Genomic DNA, 25,573 nt, shown 5'->3' on the forward strand with positions numbered 1-25,573 from the left:
TGTGCGCGCGCGCGCACACACACACACACACACACACACACACCATGGAACAATAACCCTTCAGCCCTGTTCCTCCATCTGGGGGAAGAGCAAAGGAGACATAAGGATGTGCAGAGGGATCAGATCGAGAATTCCGTAAAAGGGCACTGTCGAAGGAATTCCAGTGCCTTGTGGGACAAGGGCTAGAGATCCAAAGGGCGAAACTTACCAGTTTCCATCTTCACATATTCCTTAATGAAGAAGGGGCAATTCTCACAGCAGGGAGGAGGCAGCTCAAGGCCCACCTTGAGCCACTTTATTCACAGCCCCCTTGGGCTGTGAAAACATTCATACTCCCCTGACACCTTGACACCTCTGGGTCAGGAACCAAAAATTGAGGAAGAGTCCAAGAGAACCTTCCTGCCCAGTTCCCCTTCCCCTGCCCCTTCACGGAGGGCAGAAGTACTTGCTCTGTTGTTCAACAACAGCAGTGCATATACAGGGTGATTATAAGACCTTACACTATCCCCTTACCACTTATTCCTATCTATATAACAATTATTCACACTAAATGTACATCATAGTCATATTATAAGATTTTGTTACATTATGAACTCTCCCTGGATATATCATCTTTGCTATTTGCAACTCATACAGCAACTATTTTTCAACTTTTTAAAAAAGTAAAGATCTTATATATATAAGTGTAGCAACTTACAACACAATGTTCATTATTCTAATTCTTAACATTTCTTATTTTGTAAAGGTGCAGACTCACTCACTTTAAAAATAAACCTTCATTTCAGCCCTTATATCACACCTACACATGAAGCCTCACTAAGTGCATGGGCAGGAAAGGAGGGAATGGAATGTGCCCCTGGTCTTAACTACTTTTTTTCTAATCTCAACTTGAAACTAAAAAGGCACAGAAGTTAGAAGAGAGCTTCCTCCTCTCTCCTCCTAACATCAACCCTAGAAAACAAACTTTACAAACAGATCCTTTAAACCAATTCCTCTTTTGTTTGGCTTTGCTTCCAGAATGTTAAGTTATTAAAAAACAAAAAACAGTGGAGGTGCCTGGGGGTCTCAGTTGGTTAAAGCATCCCACTCTTGATTTCCACTCAGGTCTTGATCTCAGGGTCATGAGTTCAAGCCCCAAGTTGGCCTCCACACTGGGTGTGGAGCCTAGTTAGGAAATAAATAAACAAACAAACAACACCAGGAAACTAAATGGAATAAAGACTGGTTAACATGGAGGAAATTTCCCATTAATGATAATCTATATAATTTTAAAATAAATCTCTTTCCTTGAGAGCAATCAGATTTGTGCGGTGAAAAAGTATAATTAAGATTCTGAGATGAGTTAGAAATTACAATTCTGCAGCCAAAGAGGGAGTCAGGATCGTCAAAGGCTGTTCAATCAGCTCAGGTCACATTAGATATGCGAGGCGTCAATCCAGTGCTTCCCATGCACAAATCTCATTTGATCCAAATGGAAAACGGGGTTACAGAGGTCAGACAATGATAAATACCCCAGAACATAAATAATAAACGTGAGTCACCAGGTTTCATAAGCTTACATCTTAAAATGAAAAACCCACTTACACTCAACCAAGGGAGAGAAAGAACCTTGGAACTAAGCAGCCATACTCTGATGGCCCTTGTCACGGCTCATTATCAACAAGCAATCAAACACAGCACACGTGTGAGTGCCACAAAACACATCAGGCAGCTACCCCACAACCAAAAATAAAAAGGGCACAAAAAATTCACCAAGAACATAATACCCCACTTTTAAAAAAATTATTTATTTATTTGAGAGAGAGAACATGCTCACCACACAGGAGCAGGGGGAGGGGCAGGAGGGCAGTGGGGAGAGGCAGACTCCCCACTGAGCAAGAAGCTGAAGGGGGGGTGGGGGACGGCCTCAATCCCAGGACCTTAGGATCATGACCTGAGCCAGAGGCAGATGTGGAACTGTATGAGCCACCCAGGCATTCCGACACAATACCCCAGTTTTAAGGCCCACATCCAGAATGTATCTAGGCTCTAAACCTGGGTTATCATTCATTCAACATTTATGGAATACCCACCGTACAGGTTCTTTCTATGTCCTGTCAGACCCTGTCCCGGGGCATACGAGGAAACAAAGACCTAGCCCTGAGGCACTCACACCGTGTCAAGAGACACAGACACAGAATTGCAACAGAATATGCTAAGTGAGAGAATAATGTGTATGAGATGACTACGTATGAGATAATAAAATGATGGACTAAAAACATTAGCTTTGCAGGGTGATTGCAGGAAAGAATCACTGAACAGAGAAACTTCAAACAGCAGGCCATGAGTAAAAAACTTTTCCAAAATACAGAAACAGAGAACAGAGCCTTAAATTCTTATGAAGATGACGTCTATCAACTCAACAGCTCATAAAGCAATTGCATTTTTAAAATTTAAAAGCATTTTTAAGTGACAACACAGAACATAATACTGCAAGTCCTTTATAGCGGAGTACCACATTGGAATCAGTGCTGCCCAATAGCTAACAGACATTCAGCTAAGAAATCAAGTTCATAGAGGACTTCCAGAAAGAGGAAAGGTCCATTCAGTCTTTTTATCTGCCCTGGATCGGGAGAGAGGGAGCTATGGAGACCAGAGCCCTGCCCACTATGGTGCTGGGCTGCAGAATGGCTTTTCTCAATCGTACTTTCATATGAAGCCATCTTGTCTACCTTGACAGTCACATGGAGAGACAGCCTCGTGTCTCTCATTCTGTCTCAACATTTAAGCAGCTCATTCTCTAGAAAAGTCTTTCAATCTCTTTTCCCCCTAAATTCCCCCTACTGTGCTATTTCAAACTTACATGCTATAATGTCTATAACCGCACAAGACAGATTAGATCCTTCTTTGTAAGATGATAACAATTAACCAAAACGGAGCCCTCCCTCTCAACCTGATTTCTACCGACAGCTTCCTAACACAGGAGAATGTGAACAGACTACAACCCAAGACCCAATCACTAAGGAATCAAGACAGTAGCCCTCCTTGGCTCTGGCCCTTTGCCAGGGTACAAGAGGCAAGCAGTTAGGGGTCTCTACCTCTTCAGTCCTGTCAATCTTAATAACAGCACTTAAGGACCCTGGGAAGAACTGACAGACAGACACAAGTTTCTTTTGACTTCTGACAGTCTTGGCTAAATGCTCTGAGGGTCTTTCAGCCACCCTGGCTGATAATGTCTCAGTTTCATCAATGTCCTAGGTAACAGGCTCAGAATTAGATTTTAAAACTCTAACACTGTCCAGTAAATCAATATCCTAACCTTCAAAAGATATATATTAAATTCACAGTGCAACCTTTCATTTGACAACTGTTCTTTTGGAGTGTCCTAGACTTCTAACAATACAATAAGCACCACAAATTTTTTAGATAAAGCAAGGACAGCATAAAGTCATAAAAGCATTGCTGTATCTTATTTCACACTGGCTATAATGTTGATTCTCCTTTGGAGAATTTAAGAATGCTACAGTGATATTTAATAACGTTTCCTGGAGATCAAAAAAGGGCTTTAAAACCACACATAGTTTTTGTCAGTATAAAAAAAGCTATCTCTTGATCTAAGGGAGTAGTATAAAAAGAGTTGATCATCCAGAGGGGACAAAAGAGCCACAAAGTTCTCAAAAAAATAAAAAAAATTTAAAAAATAAACTACAATTCATTCCTAGGGAGTTATAGGACTCAACATAATTTGCACATACGTTCCAAGAAACTCAGGACTGGAGTGAGAGTTATTTGTGCTTTTCCCAATGCCTCTGTTGACAGATCCCATGACCTCTAAGTAACATTAACAGGACATGGTTTTAATTTGCTCCTTGGTATGAATCACGGAAGCTTTAGATCCTCAGGTAAAACCACCATAACAGAACTAATGCACAGCAGGAACAAAACCGAAGGCCTGTCACTGGGCAGTCTACACGGGGGTACAGGGAGGGTGGGTTACAACTGGGCTTCATTTTTCAATTAAAGAAGATTCCAATGTACCACTGCACCACCATCTAGCTCGGCATGAAGTGGCACTGGCCCCAGCCACCAGTCTTCGGTTCTCCTCCATGGACCCTGGCACCAATCTAAGAGTTCTAGAAATAATGATAAAAAAAGAAGAAGAACAAGAAGAAGAAGAAGAAGAAGAAGAAGAAACAGTAACAGCCAACACTTATTAAATGCTTACCATGTGCCGAGTGCCTCTGAAGACTTTGCATGTATTTACTCCTTTAATCCTCTGAATAACTCTATGAAGTTGGAACTAGTAGAATTGCCATTTTGCAAATAAGGAAACTGACACACTAATAACTTGCCCAGAAATACAGAACAGAAGATCCAAGGAACTGAACTCCCTTCCATATTAACCTCAGGTTAAGCCACTCTCTGGAGCATTGTCTAGATATAAATGTATGACCTCAATTTCAAGATTCCAACCCTCAATCACCAACTCCTCTTTTCTCACCTCATTTCCTCTGCAATTCCCACTCTGCCAAGACACAGAATTCAGTGATTCTAGCAGCTTTTCTCAGTCCCTCATCCCTACACCCACCCAGCTCCCCACTTCCCTCATGATCCACTGTAGCTGTCACTTTCCATCTTCCTCCTTTCTCTCCTGCAATCTTCTATCCAGAAGAGCCACCGAAAAAAAACCCACAATTCCCTGCCTTCTCCATGCTGGTCAAAAGTGGAGATGCAGAGTGCACCACCCTTGATGGGCTGGCTTTAAACTCATCATCAATAACCCAAAGGGACACTGAGAATCCTACCACAATTTTTTTTCTTTCACTCGCCTAGGTAACTCCTTCCCACTTTCTCCTCCATTCCCATCACTTTCAGTTGATGACCGTGCTTATTTCACGGAGACCTGAAGCAACGGAAGATGATGTGCATGTCTTACAACCTCTACTAAACCTGCCTACCTCTGTGAAGTGTCCTGTCTCCTATGACTGTGGATGAGGGGGTCCCTGCTCCAATGAATCCCATCTCTACTCATCAATTGAGGAAAGTCTCCCTTTCTATAGAATCATTCCTAGCACAATACATGCCTATACTTCTCCTGTAATTAAAAACAAACAACCAAAAAACAACACCTTTTTAAACCCCTATACCTGCCCATTTCACTTCTGCACTTTAAAATAAATCTCTGGGGGGGGAAACAGTTATTCCGCAGTATATTTGCCCTTTCCCCTCTTGAACCTACTTTAGAACACACTCTACCACCTACTGCTAAGTCTAGTGATGGATGCAGGGTCTTTACCCACTTTCTTCAAATGCATTGGTCATGTGGTTTCTAGGACACCTGTTCCTCTGGCTTCTCTTCTGACCCCTACCTGTCACACACACCTTCACAATGTCCTTTGCTGGTTGCTCATTATCTCTGTAAGCAGGAGAAAGGCTAGATCGCTCCAGGCTCAGATCTTATATCAAGCTCATGCATGGCTTTAAATTCCATCTAAGTACTGACAAGTCCCCATGTATGGCCAGACTACAACTGTCCCCTGAATCCAGCTGCCCACCTGAAATCTCCACTTAAATGTCCACTAGAATCTCAAACTTTGCATGCCCAGAAGGGAAATGAAGACTCTACTCCCTCCTAGAAAAACCTGTTCTCCTGCAGTCTCCCACATCTCCATGCATGATGCAACATTCTTCCATTGGCTCCAGTCAAAACCTCTTTAGCATCTATCTCTTTGGTCCATCTGCAAATCCTGTAGGCTTCTATGTTGAAAATATAAACAGAATCAGGTAAATTCTCATCACTCCCAGATCCAAGCGGTCACTGAAGTCTACCTGGAGTTTGTAAACAATTCCTTTAATGGTATCCCTCCATCTGCCTGTGCATTGAAAGGAATTCTTTTAAAACATAGATCAGATGACTTCATGCTTCTGTTCAACATCCTCCATTGGTTTCTCTTCTCACCCAAAGTAAAACCCAAGTCCTTATGCTGGTTACTAAGGCCCTGCAGGATCTGGCCTCATTCCTTTCCCTCTCCACTTGTGTTTCTGGATGAGGCAGCAGGGAGGACCTTAAGGAGAGTGTGAATGAAAGCTTCGGGGCCTCAAGGAGATTGCAGGTAGGGCCTGCAGGAACAAAGATAAAGCTGTTGGAAGCAGGAAGAAAGAGGATGTTACTCACTAAGGCAGAGAGTTTAGCAATGCTGTTGCCTGTGGCAACATGGAAAATAAAAGATGTCCCTAATGAGGGGAGGATCCAGATAAGGAGATGTACAGGCTGACCACTCAAAGTGCTGACTAGCTTCTTTTCCTGACTCCAATAAAATCCAAGAGCAGAGCAACAAGATGAAAAGGAACTGTTAAATATAAGAAAGCCAGGACTTAACTGGGGTTAAAAATAAAATTCTCTCCTCTCTCTTCCTTAGATGTATCAGGAGGCAAACAGTGCTATAATTAAGAAATGGCTTCTGGGTGAAGACTGAGTATAGAGTGCTGTCAGGAAACCACGGATGTAACTGTAAAGTTTTATTAAGTCCTCAGAAAGATCAAATACGATTTTTTCAAACTAGCAAAAGTTCCTCTTAGAATCGTAAGGGCACCTGTCCCCAAAAGCCTCACAAAGAATTTAAAGTACAGAACTTATTTCATAGTCTGCGGTTGTTGCCTTTGTCTAAGGGAGCTGATTATAAATTGATTCATAAGAAATCCACAATGTTTTTTAAAAGAATTAAATCAGCTTGGGTTAAAAGGGACAGAAACACTACATGCTGGGAAGAGGCCTCTAGACCCCTGATCTTCTTTGGGCAAAAGCAGGGTAAGGACACTACATAGCTGCTAACACCTGCTACTTTTTATGGAAGGGGAAGGAAAACTCAAGAGAACAGAACCAAAAGCCCAGCCAAGCCAATCACAGTGAACACTCCTAGGCAGTGAGGCCAAGATCTAATTAAAGAAACGGCTCCTGCCTGGCTGGATCTCAGAACTGTTATGGACCAGTGACTGCCATGTGCCTGTTACCCTCATTTTAAATGAAGTGTCTCCATCAGTTATCCTCCCTGATATGTTGACTAGTAGTGGGGGAGAGGAGTGGGTATATCTTTCTTACTCCTTTAATTCACAAATCTTCATATCAAGAGGAACCATACTCAAGGAGTTGAACGGAAAGAACAGTACCAAGGAGTCTAATTTGAGGAGAACATGGACCTCAAGTAGGACCTCCAGGGTCACAATAAATAAGATCTGGGGAGACCTTGAAAGGACAGGTGCCTCTTACATGTAGGAAGAATAGAAGTCACTTTTAGCCAGAGAACAGAGTCCTATTTTAAAACCTCTCTACAAATTGGCTGACACTCTTCCCATCAAAGGGTATAATCTCCTCTCTCTTCCTTTCCAATTTCCTAAAATGAAAATAAACAAGGTATCAGGGGGGACACAGCCCATGAGTAAAGTGCTAAATCCTGCGAGTGGACTCTAAGACATCAACTTTGGTCAGCTCGGGAGATATTCATTCTTCTTTAGTCATTTTCATCTACATTTCAGATAACTGAAGTTGCCACCCATGCATTCCTAACGTCTGGGTGAGTGAGGCATCACTATTCAGGCCATGGGATCATTTCATCGTGAAACAAAATCTTAAATCTGACATATTCTCGAAGTGTAGTAATTAAAGGATACAGGTGGTTAAGCTAAGGTTTGTTTAAACTCTGTTCTAGTAACTGTACACAAACACAGCCTTAACTAACCATGTTCTTTGGCACAGAGGACCCAAGCCAGCCCCAGGGGTGACAAAGTAAGTAGGATGTGGAGCCCATGCTCAGCGCCACTACATGGCCATGCTCAACTCCAATGTTCAAATTACAGTGAGCACGGCTGCACATGGCAGCCTTGCCCAGTCCTTCTGCATTTATAGTCTATTTCTCACCAGTGACCTCAAAAACCCTAAAGTCTTGTGACTTTAAAACCCAGGGACTCCTAAATGTGACACTAGCTTCTAAGGAACTCTAACTGTTCCCTGACATCTCTAAATGGGTGTCCACGGGGCATCATAAGCTTCATCCACCCCCCACCCAAATAAAACTCCTGGCTCCCTTCCCCCCAGCCAAAACAAAACAAACAAAACTCCCAGCTTCTTAATCTCAGATCCTATCTTCCCAGCGTGAAACTCTCAACAGAGAGCCATCTTTGTAGCCTACCCCAGGCTACGGATGGGCCCTACCATTCTCACTTCATCACCCTCTTTCTTGATACCATCTAGCATCAGTGGCCTTCTTTCAGTTCTGGAACACCTCCTATTTTTGGTCCCTGCCTCAGGGCCGCTGGCTGGCTGGCTCCTTCTGCCTGCCTTCTTGCCATTCAAGATGCTTTTTCTGACTACCCAATGGAAGTCGCTTCCTCATTCTGGCACATCACCTTCTCCCAAGTATCCATCACTACCTGACATTTGTTTGTTGCTATTGTTGTTTTTTTAAAAGATTTTATTTATTTATTTACTTCAGACAGAGAGAGAGCATGTGAGAGAGAAATAACGAGTGAGCAGGGGTAGGGGGGAGGGGGCAGGGCAAACAGAGAGAAGCAGATTCCCTGTTGAGCAGGGAGCTGGATGTGGGCTGGATCCCAGGACCCCAGGATCATGACACGAGTGCCAAGGGCACATGCTTAACCTCCACCCAGGTGCCCCCCTACCTGATATTTGAACATATATGCAGGGTCTGGAATATCAGCTCCCTGAGACAGAGACTATTGTCTCTTGCTGATCACTGTACGCTAGTTCCTCAGACACAGTGGTCACCCTGTAAATATTTGCTGCATGACTGAAAGGGAGATGAGAAAAAGAAAATCTTCTTTCCTCACAGTCCTGAGTCAGGGATGCTGATGAGAATAAGGATATAACATTAAAGAATTTTAAACAAGAAATTCCCTCAATACAAATCCTCTATAAAATACCCTATAAACCCCCAAATGGATGCATGTCTTTTTGTTTGTTTATTTGTTTTGGAGACAGAGCGTGCATGTGAGAAGGGGGAGTGGCAAAGGGAGATGGAGAGAAAGAATCTTTGAAGCAGGCTCCATACCCAGAGTGGAGCCCAACACAGGGCTCGATCTCATGACCATGAGATCATGAGCTGAGCCAAAATCAAGAGTCAGACGCTTAACCAACTGAGCTACCCAGGCGCCCCCCGATATGTATCTTATAAGAAAAAAACATTAAGCTTCTATGTATCATTAGCTTTTAAAGGGCCTATTTTTATTAACTCAAAAAATAGCAACTTGCACAGCAAAATTCACAGTCTAAGAGGGAAAGTGGGTATGTCTAGCCTTCTGCCTGTCCCAAAATCACCTGCCTGACTTTGCACAAGTACAGGGCACATCTTTCACTGGACTCAGTCACATAAAAGACAAATAACCTAGTTACTTTAGCTTTGAGAGCATGCAATAGATTTGAAACTTCATCAAATTTAAGACAAAATAATGGAAGAATAATACACAAAATACCTTTTATCAAGTAGGCTAACACACTAATCAAATCTTTTTATATTCATGGAGAAAACCCTCTTAAGATTCAGAATAAAGTCAAGTCAAGGTCAGCTTATCACAGGTTTGTATCACAACTCTAAATTAAAAAAAAAACTAGCTTCCAATGATGATCAAGAAAATGTCTAGAATCATTAACTCTAAAACCACTGCTTTCTCATTAGCCAATCAATCAACAGTCTGGAATTCCATCCTGCATAGTTTATTTTGATTTAACCAGGGAGAAGAACAGTCTAACTTAATAAAAGATTTTAGTAAAGAATCAGCAATATTCCCATCACACACTTGCACAACTAAGAAGATGTGGGTCACAGGAAGCCTGTTTCATTGATGAAACTACTTAGTATATCCACATAGCCACATACTTTATTTTGCATACAAGCATATATATGTACATATACATATATACATATGTGTGTGTGTGTCTGTGTGTATTTTTAACACTGTGGTTCCTATGATTTCTGACAGTTTTGTTTTAACGTACTTTGTACTTTATCATTTTCAACTGTTCCTCCTTTTATTCTATTTTTTGGTAAAAAAAAAAAAAGGGGGGGGGATCACTAGGTGCCATTAACGAAGAAAGAATTTTCTATACAAGACAGAATTCAATTCTTCACATCCCTAAACCTGGTAAACAACAAATTTATGAAAGCTATGGGATGAAATAGTTTAGTATACATGACACATGGAAGGCACATGCGTGTCTACTGTAATCAACCATTTAAGAAAAGGGGGGAAAAAAAAAAAAGAAAAGAATTAAGTTCAGGATGCACCGGGAAGCTGACTCTAGACAAAGCTAGGTCCTTCAAAAGCATTTCTGAATCCATGTCAACATCAACACAGGCAACAAAGAAACTGAAGAACAATGGAAGCGTGTTCTGTTTCTCCCCAGGTGCTACACACTGAGGAAAGCAGGCCTATACCAAGCAGCTGGCGGGTCAGCAGCCTCACTCTCCCCAATTCCCAGGGTTCTTTCAAGTATGTCGGCTTCTGAATTCTCAGGATGCGTCACATGACTGTACTCAGAAGAGATCAGATCCACTCTCAACAGAAAATAATCCCAGAAAAATATCTTTTCCTTTCTAAATAAAAACTGTTCATCGACTGAAAAAAAATAGAAAAAGCTACTGTTTTGTTAGAAATATTGTTTATTAGGGGCAGAGTTTTTAAAACTGTGGGGTCCACAACCATACAGCTCCCAGTGACATGACCTGAACTCAGATTCTCCCCCGACCACACGACCTATTACTACAGAATATTCTGAACAGCACCCGGCAGCTGCCAGCACGCTCGTATCAGCTATTCGTGGCTCTTTACGATCCCACGCATGTCCCACCTAACTGCCTAACATCTCAGTTAAGCTTTTATTTTTTTAATATGGATGAAATCTGGATAAAATGAACAACAAAAGTCTTTCACAAAAGCAGCAAGGCAATAAATTCAAAGAACAGCAGACCAAGGAGACAGGAGACAGACACAGAAAGGCAAGATGGGGAGGTACTGTCATGGCCTCACCTCCATGTGCCTGGGCCACAGTCTAGGTAAGAGATATTTTGTTCACTAATACCACAGATCACTCAACTGCCAGCAGCAGAAGGTGATAACAGAATGAGGCATAGGACATCACCTCTCTCAAGTAGAATCCCATCAAGTGGGATTTGTTTTTTCAAAAGATGTATTCATTTGAGAGAAAGAGGGAGAAGGACGGAATCCTCAAGCAGACTCCTCACTGAGTGTGGAGCCCAACTAGGGGCTTGATCCCAGGACCCTGAGATCATGACCTGAACAAAAATCAAGAGTCCGATGCTTAACAGACTGAGCCCCCCAGGTGCCCCATGTGGGGGATATTACTGAAGCGGCATATATAATGTGATATTTGTAATGTGACACAGGAATAAGACTAGGTGGTTTCTTCAAAGTAAGAGGAAAGCTTTGGGAAGGAAGGGACACCAGAGACAAGTCCACTGAGATGGTAAAGAAGAGCAGGATTTCACCAAATAAAACAAAAAGGGGAAGAGCATAAGCTCTTCTTCTTTTTTTTTTTTAAATTATAAATGTTGAATTTAATTTCAGTAATAATAAAGACAAAAAAAAAAAAAAAGCAACTCACTTGTCACCATGCACAGTAACTTTAACATAAAAATTTTAAACTTGTTTATTTTGTCAACATTTTCTTCATTGTATATAGCTCCAAAAAAAAAAAAAAAAAGAGATCAGAAATCTGTGAGATATATTTATAAACAAACAAAGCAAGAACATATACTCTCACATTTCTGGTGAGTTAGTTCTTCATTAAAGGGGCTCAAGTTATTAGTAATAAAACATAAATTGTAAGAAATCCTTTTACAGAGGTAAGAAAAAACAATTTTGGCTGGAAATGATGATGGTCTCATTTCTTCTCCTAGGCATGCAAATAATATGTCTAAATACTTACTAGAGCCAAATCTATCTCAAAAGTTTGAGACACTAATTTTTGTCCATTTTTTGTCCACTAATTTAGTCGTGAGGGGAGGCAGCGATGACAAGGTGTGGATCCAGGCACCTCAGGGAATCACATATGAGGATTTCCCAAAGGGACACAGGTAACAGGTAGTTATAAGGCGCTGAATTCCCAGACCCTCAGCTTCCATATACACTCCTTCCTGGGACTGATCTACCTAAGAACAGGCCTAAGACTGAGCTGCCATTCTAGTTCTCCCTTCCACTGCATTCCCTTTGCACAGTCACCCCTTCCCAATTTAATGCAGAAACACACCCAGCTCTCACCTATTTCAATCTCTCCATGGTGCATTGCCTCAGGGCATAAAAAATCCCAGGAGAAGAAACATGGCAACATTTTTAAATACCAGCATTAGCAAAGCTGACTTTAATAAAGATACTATAAATTATGTGTTTTCCTACACTATATGTATTTCTTGTAAGGACTAAGCGAGGTGACAGAATCATTGGTATTTTGGTTGAGTTGCCTGATTGTCAGATATGGAGTAGGAGCAGCAGAGAAAATGATGATTTTTGTTTAATTATCTAGCAACTTCCACCTTGCAACTATTATACAGGACTCATGAAGATCCCCATAAGAATAAAACAAAGACTTGGAAAGCATGCCTCATCTAAGTGACAAAACACTGTCTCTCATCTGTCTACCCATCTCAAATAAAATTCAAGAGCAAAATGCTTTTCTAGAACACATTAACATTTTTATTTAAATTGACAAAAGACAGAAGGCAACTGGTTTGGCTGGGTGGTTTGGCAATGACTAGCTTTACCAAAGAATTCTATGTTGGATGTTTTCCATAAACTGAATGAATTAAATCTGCAGCTCCAAGATTCTGATGAAAATATAAAGTACATAATTAGATAAAGGCACTTTATCAAAAATCTTGCATTGGCAAATTTGCATTAAAATTAGCAATTTTTAATTTTCCTAATCCTTTCCAACTAAATTGGATGAAATCTGGCACCTCCAAGTAAAAGAGAAAAAAAAAAACATAGCTAACACTCTTTTGACAAATCATGGTAAAGCATTTTTTAATACACTTCCCAGAAATTATAAAATTGAATTACTATAACAATCAACAAATTGTAAGTCAAGTGAATTCGTTGCCTTCAACTAAACTGAAAGATAACCCAAAGAGTGGTCTGAGAAATCACAGGAACATCGTGAGATTTTTGGCATGTAAGTCAGGAGTTCAAGGAAATAAAGAAATTGAATAAAATCTCTTTCTTTTCTATCTTCCTTTTGTAGCAGACAAGATTGTTCAAGAGTGCATATTTTTCAAAAAATAAAGTAAAATTGTTGAGTCCCAGCTCACTCCAGGAATATATTATAATCAACCAGGGGTACATGGACTAATCAAGAAGAAAAAAACCCATCCATTTCATTAAGAGAAGCATCTCCAATAAATGTTCACTTTTTATTTTTAGTCATTATTAGAATGCATATTTTGCTTTTAATTATATAATGATAACCATGGTAATAAAAACTACTATTATGGCTCAGTAACAATTATAGCCTGAAGGTCTCATGAAGTACACCTTTAAAATTTCAATGTGTATGTAAGATACTGTTATGGACAATATATTTTATTAATAGAAATATAGGAAGAAAATTCTAGGGAGAAAGTGAAAAAGAATTCCAGTTTAAGGAGATAAAAGGAATAAAGAAAAATTTCTGACTTTGATGAAGAGCTTGTTCACAAGGTTGGTGAGTACAAAATTGCTATGCTGTATAGATTCACTGGATACACTTAACAGTAATGTGACATCTGGGCTGAATCCTTTATTTGTTGGTATAAGACTTGAGTGCTCTTCCTGCCTCAGTCATAAAAGACCATGCAGAAAAAGGGGTCAGAAACTGAAAGTGCTATAGAATGCTGAGTGCCCTACATGGAGAGCAGATGTTCTGTGGAGAGTCCCACAGTCCTGTGATGGACTTGATGGGTTAAACCAAAAAAATTTAAAAAGTAATGTAATGCATTTTTACAATGTCAGTATTTATAAACTCCAAATTTGCATCTATTTAAACTTACGATCCAATTTTTATTCTTGACCTAAAATTATCAACACAAGCACATAGTTTAAAAAAAAAAAAAAACTCTGGAAAAATCACTACTTTCAAGATAATTCTTTCAATAAGAACAGGTCCGCAGGGTGAGATGGTAACTTCAGGTTTGAATGTGTTGCATTTCTGGGTACCACCTGAGGGACATCCAAGTACTGAGTAAGAGCTGACATTACTGTTACACTTACCACCAGTTTGCAGCACAGTTTCACGTGTTTTCTATAGACTCCTTTAATCCTTACTACCACCCTTCAAACTTGGTACTAGTAATGTCACCACTTTATAAATGGGGATACTGAGGCACAGAGAAGTTAGGAGACTCACCCCATGCCACACAGCTCTCCCAAGGAGTATGTATGAATCCAGTCAGGCTGGATGAAAAGCCTGTATTCTTTACACAATACAATGCCTCTTGAGATGTCTGGGTTGGAAATACCCATTTGAAGATCATTTGGGCCTTAGAAATTTAAACCATGGAGCAGATGAGATTAAGTATAAAGAGTGACTTATATTTAACAGCAGGAAAACAAGAGCCTCTGGGCTAGGGGTCTCTATGAAGATGCTTCGGGCATTCCATGCCAGGCCCCTAGATTCCTGAAAAGCCTCCAGCCATAGTTTCTCAAGGTTTGTTTGTTTTTTTCCCAGGTACCACTGATGAGTTGTCAGCCCTCGCAGACTGCTGTACTGTTTATGATACTCTTTCTAAAAGATGTCTACTGAAGAGAATCTTTCTGCTTCCTGATTTTTGCCCTCTATTTCCCTACCAGATGCTTGAAGACATTTCAGATAGTACAAGGTTTTTTTCCTACAATGTTACTGACATAATTGGCATATAACATTATATTAGTCTAAGGTATTCAATATAATGATTTGATACACATGTTGTGAAATGATCACAGTAAGTCAACAACCATCACCCTATCTTTCTTATGATAAGAACTTTTAAGAGCCACTGTCCTAGCAACTTTCAAATATACAATATTATTAAATATAGTCACCATGCTGTACATTAATCCCCAGAACTCATAAACTCATAACTTAAGTTTTCACCTTTTGACCACCTTAACCCATTCCATTCCCCCACACCCCTGGAACCCACTAGTCTGTTTTCTGTATCTATGAGCTTGGTTTTTGTTTCTATTTTCTATTTTTATGTTATTTTTTAAAAGATTTTATTTATTTGTTTGTTTGTTTGTTTGTTTGAGAGAAAGAGAGAGGTCAAGGGAAGAGAGAAGAAAAGAGAAAATCATCAAGCAGACTCCCTGCTGAGTATGGAGCCTCATGTGAGTAGCACTCTGAGATCATGATCTGAGCGAAAATCCAGTATCAGAGGCTTAACTGAATGAGCCCCTCTGTGTTTGAGATTCCACATGTAAGGAAGGCCATACAGTGTTTGCCTTCTTCTACCTTATTTCACTTGGCATAATGTACTCAAGGGCCATCCATGTTGTCACAAACAGTAATTCCTTATTTTTACAGCTATATAATATTGTATATATTATACAATATATACAATATATTGTATATTGTATATAATATAGCTATATTGTTGTGAAATGATCACAGTAAGTCAACAACCATCACCCTATCTTTCTTATGATAAGAACTTTTAAGAGCCACTGTCCTAGCAACTTTCAAATATACAATATTATTAAATATAGTCACCATGCTGTACATTAATCCCCAGAACTCATAAACTCATAACTTAAGTTTTCACCTTTTGACCACCATTGTATACAATATAGCTATATTATATACGTAATCAATATATACTATACATCTATACATAGATATATATAAATATATGCACTCACATTTTAACCATTCATCCATTGATAGACATTTTATTTGTTTCCATGTCTTGACAATAAAAGTTTTAATCTGTAATAGTCCAGCATGACCAACTTCCTGTCTTTCTTTGTAACAATCACATCTTATCAGTCATTATGGATATTTGTCAGAACATAAAGTTACAGAAGGTAATCTTCACGCTGCAAAATACAGTAAATCAAGATGCAAAGAACACCATTTATACGCAGAGCCTGCCTGCTGGCACTCAGTGAATGGGGATCATTTTTGCTCAGTAATACTCTGAGTATCTGGGGACAGAGAGAAGGATACAAATATATACACAGTTTATTTTATATTCTTAGTGAAATTATTTCAGAGACAAATAGTGCCAGAATTAGTCATATAAATAAACAGGTGAGCCAGTAACCAGTTAGAGCATTAGAAAATCATTGACAAAATCCTATCACCACCATTTTTAGGAAGAAGCAAAGGAAAAGATCAAGACTGAACAGCAATAATGAGAAGAAAACTTGAAAAGTGGAAAACAGGAGAATGTGGTGTCCTAAGAGCAAAATGAGGTTTTGTTTTTTTAGCAAAATGAGATTTCAAAGAGTGAGTCATTAAGGGTCAATTCAACCCTAAGGTCAAGAAAGATAAGGGCTCAACCATCACTTGTATTTAACAATTAGAGACCCCGAGGATAGTTTCAGTGCCTTGATAAGTATCAGGGCTGAACTGTGAGAGGTTTAGGAATGAACAGGAGTTCTGAGAAGTAGAGACAATGAACTTAAACGTGCTTCCGGAGAAAGTTAGGTGTGACAGAGTCAATACGGCCACAGACAGATGAATGCCTGGGAGTGGGGGAAGGGTGGTTTTAAATAGTAGAGATGTGAGCCTGCCCAAACCCTTTAGGAAAGGAGGGGGGAAAAGGAGAGGTCTAGAGATACAAAAAAAAAAAAAAAAAGGTGGTAAGATCCAGGTCTGAGACCCTGGGGCTATTCCATTGTACACTAAGGAAGGATGGGAAAGCAGTGACCAAGGGTGTGTCTGGAGGATCAAGAAGGTGGGAAGGACCATCTGATCATTTGTGTTGTCTCAGTGAAGCAAAAGAAGAGTTCCCTGAGGGAGGGGTTAGAGGATATTCACAAACTGGCTCCATCTCTGTGCTACACTTCTCCTCCTTTGACCTTTTAAGTCCTAGGGCAAAAGATTCAACATCTTCTTCTCAAAGCCAGGTTGAATTCCATCGTCTGAGAAAAGCTCTATATACTGAACTTCTGCCTTTGAAAGAGTAATTTGTAAAGGAGCCCCAAGTTCTCCCATTAAAGTAAGACATGATAACTGTTCATTTTAAAATGAGAATATTAGGATATCCCATTTCTCCTCATTACTGCTTTCAATATCAATTAGACTCATCTTCAAAATTTTCCAGAGGTCTTAAAGAGTCTGAAACTTATTTGATTTTGTCTCTTCTACCCTCCAGACTGTTTCCTCCTTTCCCTTCTCCACCTTAAAAAAGTATCACCAGCAGTATTTTTCTCCCTCCTAGCTTCAACATGAAAGGCTTTCTATAGATCTCACACTATAATCTACAAAGAGCGTTCCCATTTTCCCTAATTCGGTCCTGAAACAATCTTGAGAAGTGGCAGGACAGGAGCATTATTCTTCTCAACATTCAGAAAAATTAAGTAACTTGAACATTCAGCCTCAGACTCATCTTGTGACTCCAAAGGCACTTCTCTGGCTCCACTGCTGTATATTCCAGTGACAGCAACTTCAGAACACCCAAAAGGTGGCTCAAGTTTCTGCCAACCTCAGAGTAATTTCACATTCATCCAATTACTTAAAGAAGTCTAAACTGTAATTTCAATTCACCTGCCTATCATGAACAGATCTCATCATCCCTCTCTCGTAATAAGGAACCTAACTCATCCTTTAAAAAAAGGCAACTAATATTGCTCGCTGACATCTGGGGACACACATGCAGCCCTAATCATGGAAAAATCCTGATTATCTACAGGAAAATGTATACCATTATTACCCAGGGGAAATAACCCTCTTTCAGGTTTCTGCCTAATTGGTAAATCGAAACAAGAAAGCCCTTATATTTCCACTAAGCAAGCAAAAATAAAATGCTTCCCACTGTAACCATGTGTATTAGTTTCTTTTTGCAGCTGTAACAAATTACCATAATCTGGGCCTAAAACAACAGAAATTCATCATCTTACAATTCTGAAGGTCAGAAGTCCAAGATGGTCTCATGGGGTACAACAAGCTGAATGTTTGTGCTCTTCCCCACCAAATTCGTATGTTGAAACCCTAATCCTAATCCAAATACCTAGTGCATTGGAATTTGAAGGTGTAGCCTTTGAGAGGTAATTACATCACAAGGGTAGAGTCTTCGTGAATGGGATTAATGCCCTTATAAGAAGAGATCATAGAGCTAACTCCCTCCCTTTCTGCTATGTGACATTACAAGGAGAATTGGATTGTCCACAGCCTGGAAAAGGGCTCTCACCCAGTCATGCAGGCACTCTAATCTCAGGTCTCCAGCCTCTGAGGTATGATAAATCAATCTTTCTTGTTCATGTCACCCAGTCTATGGTGATTTGTTAGAAGAGCCCAAACTAAGACACTGAGCTGTATTTCTTCTAGAAGCTCCAGGGAAGAATCTACTTCCTTTTCTCTTCTGGCTTCTAGAGGCTGCCTTCATCCTCTAGATCAAGGCCCCCTTCCAGAAATCACATGATTTTGACCTCTGCCTCCACTGTTATATTTCCTTCTCTCTGATTCTCCTGCCTTCCTCTGTCATGTATAAGGAGACTTCTAATTACATTGACTCCACTTCAATAATTTAGGATGATCCCTCTATACAAGATCCTTAACTTAATCACTCCTGCCAAGTCCCTTCTGCCATGTAAGGTGATGTTCACAGGTCCTGGGGATTAGGATGCTAAGCCAAGAGAAGGCTGGGAACCCATTCAAGGCAAAGACACACCAAAGTGAGCTGATGAGCCAGAAACCACATGCAGAGAATGAGAAGGTGAGCTAGCCATGAAACTGATGACAGGCACTCCTAGAACATACTAGAGAGAGCTAACTTCTTTGGAAGTTCTGCTGTTCTAGATCAATGGTGAGTACTTAAGAGAATTTTAAATATTTATAACTAGGAAGTGGTAGGGTCCTTCAATAAATCTGGATTTTTCTGACTCTCATGTGTGTTCTTGTAATCCCTCTCAACTACCTTAAACCGAGGCTGGGAATTTTCTGTTCAATTGAACCAAGGCCCTGGGCAGGGGGAGGGAAGAGCTACATCCCCTGCACAGACCAGCCTGGATCAAGAAAGAAGCTGGATGATACGGCCAAAGCAGAGCAGAAAGTAGGTTGTATGCCTAGGCTAAGTGCTCTTCCCTATGTCTTTAGGAAAAGGAACCCCAAGTATGTGAATCCCACTGTGCATCTTTAAGGGACTGTTTTCTACAAGTAAGCCTAAATTAACATAGGCAGCATTGGGTTAATTCAGTCTCAGTAAGCATGTCTTCAGGAAAGAATGTTTTTACTTCCTAGAGGTCCTTTTACAAACCTTACCTGAAAAGTGAAGCAATTAAGGTGCCCAGAGCGTTCCAAATCTAATCAGCTGCACTCTTTGGAGAGCGGTTTGCTTTACCAAGGTTTAGTTCTGTCTAGCTGTTACTCTATACACATAGGTAACACCTAAATCAATGCATTTGTTGCATGAATTTCCCAGGGCTTGGTTTTATGAAATATAGTTTGATAGAACGTCTATGTTTAATATTCCAGGCAGCAAATTCCCTTTCCCCAGAATTCCTGAGACTATGTGAAAAACAGAGAAAGCTCTAGCACAGGGCCTGCCCATATTAGGCCTTCTTTGTGTTGCTACTGAAAGACCACATGAAGGTATACATACACAGAGGCCTAAATAAACTCTCTTGCCCCAGGTCAATCTGAGAAGTCTGTTTGTTGGAAAATACTATTTAACTCCTCTCAACAAACCTTAAATATGTAAACTGCACAGAAAGAGAATTCCTCAGTATCCTCAGTCTGCACAACCGTTCCATCTTACATGCATTCAAGTCAGGATATTATAGTAGTTGACAGTCTTGGAGATGTGAAGACTTGGGTTTGAATTCTGATCTAATACTTGATGGTTACAGGATCTTGGGAAGTGGCTTACCCTTTTCAGTGTTGTTTCTTCATCTCTGATGGTAGGATAATAATATTGAGCTTGCACAGCTGTTTTGAACATGTAATGACAACACATGGAAAATGTTCCGCAGTTTGCGGTGCACTAATGACGAGGATGGTGAGGGATGGTGGTGATGATGACATGTCTAGATCCAGCCTCTGGGTTACCCTGCTCCTCCAGGACAAACAAGTTCCCTGCCTGCTATGTGTCCCAAGGGACATGCTCTCCCAGTCCACCCCACCCAGTTTAGGCATGGCCCCAAGGCATGATCATCTGTCAAGGGGAGGGAAGGAGGGAGTCTAGGGCTCCTCACTGTGGTATGTGAGTCACCTCTTCTTAATCTTCATCTTTTTTCCCTTTTACCCCCAGCTCCTTCTCCCACTTTCTTTCTTTATTTGCCTCAAGAGTTGACCTAAGAGGTCCCTCTTAGGGCCTCAAAGTCTTTTCCATGTGGATCTTACTTATTTTAAAGATTGTTACAAAGCATTCCCTCTTAAAAGAAAAAGATAATTTGGGGGGGAAAAAAAGTAAATATTTTGATGGAGAAAAAGCAAAGCAATACACAAAATCCAATCTAATGGACTATAATTCAGGTAAATTCCTAGAAATCATTAAAGACAAAATTTTTTCCATTTTTTGTGTCCTGTGCCATTCTAACATAGAGTTATTCTTTAAATGTTTGCCTTATATAAGTAAGGCCTATGTAGCTCTGCTCCTACTAACACAGATAGAAGACAAAGAAATAGGAATTTGGGTTCATCAACAATTTCCCTAGAAATAAAGTTGAGCCTTGCGTGGGTGCCTGGAATGAAGAACCTGCCAGAGCTACTGCCCCAAGAGAAATCCTTTGTTCTGCCTCAATACCCAAGAGAAGCAAATCAGTAATGGAATCACATTTTCTACCTAGATACACTATCAGCCCTCTAGTGTACTTTGATGAAACAATTATCTAAAGAAGGGACAAATTTTCATAACCTCCTTATCGTTTCCTACAATTAAAAATACATGTAAGACAATCAGACCATACACTTGAGTTTATTAATCACCTCTATTTTATCTTCATTCACTAGAAATAACTAAATTCAAGGAGCAAAAAGATGTTTTTTTCATGTGATTTACAAACCTGGTGTTCTTACAGTATCAAAAAAATCCAAACATGACTTAAGAGCTTTCTCCTTCTAACTGTAATGTGGTTATTTCCAAAACTTTCATTGCAAACACACCACAAATGCAGACCCTTAAGAATAAGGTTAAAAGAAAAAAAAATTTTTTTTGGTTTTAATATAAGCCCTATAAAACTCTGAATAAATACCAACTGCTAATTCTTTTTGTAATGATACAGGCCATTGTTTGAAATTCTCTGGCAGGGCGCCTAGTGGCTCAGTTGAGATTGTCTGACTTTTCATATATTTTCTTCCTTTGCAAAATTTCAAAAATAAAAAAAGAGAGAGAGAGAGAGAGAGAGAGAGATAAGGTCTATATAATTTTAGCAAGACAGTCAATCTTTCCAGGCGAAGTCTGACATACTAGATAAGACCAGGAAACAGTAATTTTCTCTACTAAGAAAAATGTTCTTTCAAAAATATGAATGTAATGCAAGATAGCTTCTAGAGCCTTCAATTTAATCTTTCAATGTAGATTTACAGTTCTGCAGTATTCACTTATGGCCCATAGAGGACAGAATTCAGGGAACCCCGGAAGATGTCCATTTCCCTTTCTTTGAAGTGTGCCTTAATCACCGTTTGCCTTTAGAAAGCTACTCCTTTCTAGGGAAAGCTAACCAACACACCCAATTTTTTATTCCTGCTTTGTGAAATCCTCCTGTAAAACAAAACGGATTATAAAACTAGCTCAGGAAAAATCACAAGTCATCACCATCAATAGGATTCCAGTTGTCTGTCTCTTCTCATCCTAGCACATTCCTGTGACCGGGACAGAAAAAGCCCACTCAGACAATCATGTGCCTCACTGAATAGATCCCAGATGATGCACTGGAGGCTGGGAGAACTGATGAAGGAAGAAGCGGAAGTCTTTCTTCCAAAAGGAGTTGAGTAACATGAAAAATAAAAGTCAAATGGGTCTTTTAAGGTAAGCATATAAGCACTCTGCACAATAAGACTGTGTCTGAGGTTAAGAGCTTCTTAGACTAAAATAAAAGGCACTAATGAATATCCTTTCATCCCCCAACCACCTCTGCTCACCACCCAAGAAATAGATTTTCAACCTTATAACCTTGTTCCTCTGCTCAACACCCAAGAAATAGCTTTTTGACCTTATAACCATATAGGATCTACCCTAACCAATGTAGTGAGTTTCTTCTCTAAGAAACTTTCCACCCATCAACCAGCTAGGAAGATGTTAGACCTTCATGAAGACTGACCCCAGACACCAAAAGTTTGGTTGCCTTTATCACTTACTCCATCAAGCTCATGAGTGAAAACTCCTACTTATTTCTTTTGTAATTACTCTCTCAACTTCTAAAGCTTAGATAAGCACCTTTCACCCTGTATTTTTTCGCTTTAACCATTTATTTTCTTAAAAGGCAGTAAGTAGTATCTGTCCCTTCAGAAGACTAGCCACTCGCCTCCTAACACATTACCTGGCTTACTTAGTTCTCCTAACAGTATACCTGAAAAGTACTCTCTATGATATGGCTGTAAAAATGTAAACCAGCAAAGTCTTCTGCAAAGAGAAGTACACACATATAAGTTGTGAATCCTGCCACTCTATATAGATTTTTGGCAGAAGAGGGGGAAAAAAAAAGCTAAACATTTTAGCAAGGAAAAACATGTTCGAGGCTTTCAAAGTCATTTTTGGTTACAAAGAAACTACCTACTTAAAACCACATCAGCAAAGGCCAGAGAGAGAGTGAATTTTATAACCAGAAAAATTGAATGTGAAGTCATTGTACTCACTGTCTGATGGCTTCTGTCACAGTAACGCAGCCCGAAATAATCTATCTCCACGAGGTTTATGTGACGGAATACGTGGTCAAGGACAACAGAACCTTTTGTTGACTTCTGCAAAAATAATTCACAGTTTTATTTTTTTTAACATGGTGTCTCATCTTTCTCAGTGGGACATAGTCACAGCTTCTCATCTTCTCTTAGCTTCGCCCACAATGGAAGTGATTTTATTAGCCCATGGTTCCCTCTTTGAGTTTTGCCTCAATTACAAAGAAAAGCAGGGTTGTAAGTAAAATGTATTAAAGAAATTCCTTTGAAAAAAACATTTTTAATTGTAGTGGGTTTTTAATTAATATAAGCTTCTTTTCTTAGGGGATTGTAAATTATCTTCCAGACAAAATTCTTATCTTAATAAAGATAATCTTTTATATGAAGAGCAACTAATGAATTCATCAAAAACCACTCATGTTGCTTAAAATCCCACAGTTCTTTCACTTGAAAAAGCAATTTTCACCTACAGCGTTACTATCACAACACAGAAGATACACAGAATTAAAATAACAATAGCCAAAGCTTTTATTTTCAATCCTCAACTAATAAACCCACAGATTAAAGCTGCCCAAGTTAATGTTCTGAAAAGCCCTTGTGAAGAAATTTTACTTTATCTCTTTCACATAAGCAGAGATGTAAAGAGAACATTTCCCCTGCTTTCTAAGATCTAATATATCAGATCTAATATACTAATTACCAATTATCACATAGCTGAAGATAAACATTTAATCAGCAAACACTACTTCACATATCATATTAATCTTGAAAACAATCCATTTCAGAGGCCCACTGATACAGACTTTTCCTTTGTCTTGCCCCACCCAGGCAGGTACAGCAGGGGAGCAGAAGTTCCCAAGAAGTCACACACTGCGTTAATGAAGTAGGGCTTTCTTCAGCTGTGGTTTTCCCCAGAGAATTACCATCACTCGTTTACTTGTATTGGAGAGTACTCAGTATTGCACTGCTTTTAGGAAATGAGTTGTGACATAAGGGAGATGTTTTGATTAAATGCATTGTAAAAAGGGGCACCTAGGTGGCTCAGTGGGTTAAAACCTCTGCCTTCGTCTCAGGTCATGATCTCAGGGTCCTGGGATCAAGCCCCGCCTCGGGCTCTCTGCTCACTGGGGAGCCTGCTTCCACTTCTCCCTCTGCCTGCCTCTTTGCCTACTTGTGATCTCTGTCTGTCAAATAAATAAATAAAATCTATAAATGCATTGTAAAATGGATGACAGGTGATAAAGGCACACACTGAGAGAAGACTGTTCTTGTTACAAATCCCAAAGGTATTTTTGTTTCCTTCTACTAAATTACCTTGGTTAAACTTAATTGGTGTCCTTTTCAAAATCCATTGGATAATACATAAACAAAAATGCCTTCCGTGATGGACCTTTGGCTTGGGACACGTTCTATACTAACAATGCCATGTCTAGTCAATTATTTGTTTGTGCTCATGTACTTACACGTTTAACTAGGGTAAAAATCTGGAAAGAAAATTACTCTTTCAAGGATACGCATACTTAAAACTACAACGAGCACTGCCAAAAAGACCATTACAATTTATTCAATGAAAGTACATTTCCCCATACCTTTGCCAACAAATTCTCTCGAGCAAAATTTTCCCCATTTGACTGAACAAAAAAGAGTCGAGAGGGTAACTTTTAATTTGCATTTTCCTGACACTTATAAAAGTAGGTGCTCTATCATCTACCTACTAACCAACTGCATTTCTTGGCATTTGGGTTAGGTGTTCTCTGCCTTGAAGATTCACTCTCTCCTTCTTCCTTTGCTCCACCACCCAAAAAAATTCCATTATGTATATATACCACCTCTTCTTTATGCATTCATCTATTGATTGGACACCTGGGCTGATTCCATAGTTTGGCTATTGTAAGTAATGCTGCAATAAACACAGGGGTGCATATATTCCTCTGAATTTGTATTTTTTGATTCATTGGGTAAATTCCCAGTAGTATGATTGCTGGATTGTAAGGTAGCTCTATTTTTAACTTTTTGGGGAAACTTCATATTGTTTTCCACAGTGGCTACACAAGTTTACACTCCCACCAACAATGCAAGAGTGTTCCCCCTCCTCCATATTCTTGCCAACACCTGTTGCTTCTTGTGTTTTTTATTTTAGCCATTCTGACAGGTATGAGGTGATATCTGATTGTAGTTATGATTTATATTCCCCTGAAATGTCTGTTGGCCATGTGTATGTCTTCTTTGGAGAAATGTCTGTTTAGGTCTTCTGCCCATTTTCTTTTTTTTAAGTTGTGTAAGTTCTTTATATATTTTGGATAGTAACCCTTTATCAGGTACGTCATTTGCAAATATCCACTCCCATTCTGTAGGTTGCCTTTTAGTTTTGTTGTTTCCTTCCCTGTGCAGGAGCTTTTTATTTTGATATAGTCCCGAGAGTTTATTTGTGCTTTTGTTTCCCTTGCATCAGGAGACATATCTAGAAAGTTGCTAATAGCCAATGTCAAAGAGGTTACTGCCTATGTTTTAGGACTCATATTTAGGGTTTTGTTGTTGTTTTTAAGATTTTATTTA

At 39.6% G+C, this 25,573-nt stretch overlaps 1 protein-coding gene across 2 annotated transcripts in view; it reads right to left on the reverse strand.

The window, feature by feature from the left end:
- EPB41L4A (erythrocyte membrane protein band 4.1 like 4A) overlaps positions 1-25,573 on the reverse strand; it is a 251,943-nt gene that overhangs the window by 123,743 nt on the left and 102,627 nt on the right. For both annotated transcript variants that reach the window (XM_082723720.1, XM_082723719.1), the window contains exon 2: positions 22,979-23,083. In XM_082723720.1, coding sequence (XP_082579846.1) covers positions 22,979-23,083 — 105 coding nt within the window. The remainder of the gene's footprint in view (positions 1-22,978; positions 23,084-25,573) is intronic.

The sequence above is a fragment of the Mustela nivalis genome (genome assembly GCF_964662115.1).
Source record: "Mustela nivalis genome assembly, chromosome: 3".
NCBI lineage: Eukaryota > Metazoa > Chordata > Mammalia > Carnivora > Mustelidae > Mustela > Mustela nivalis.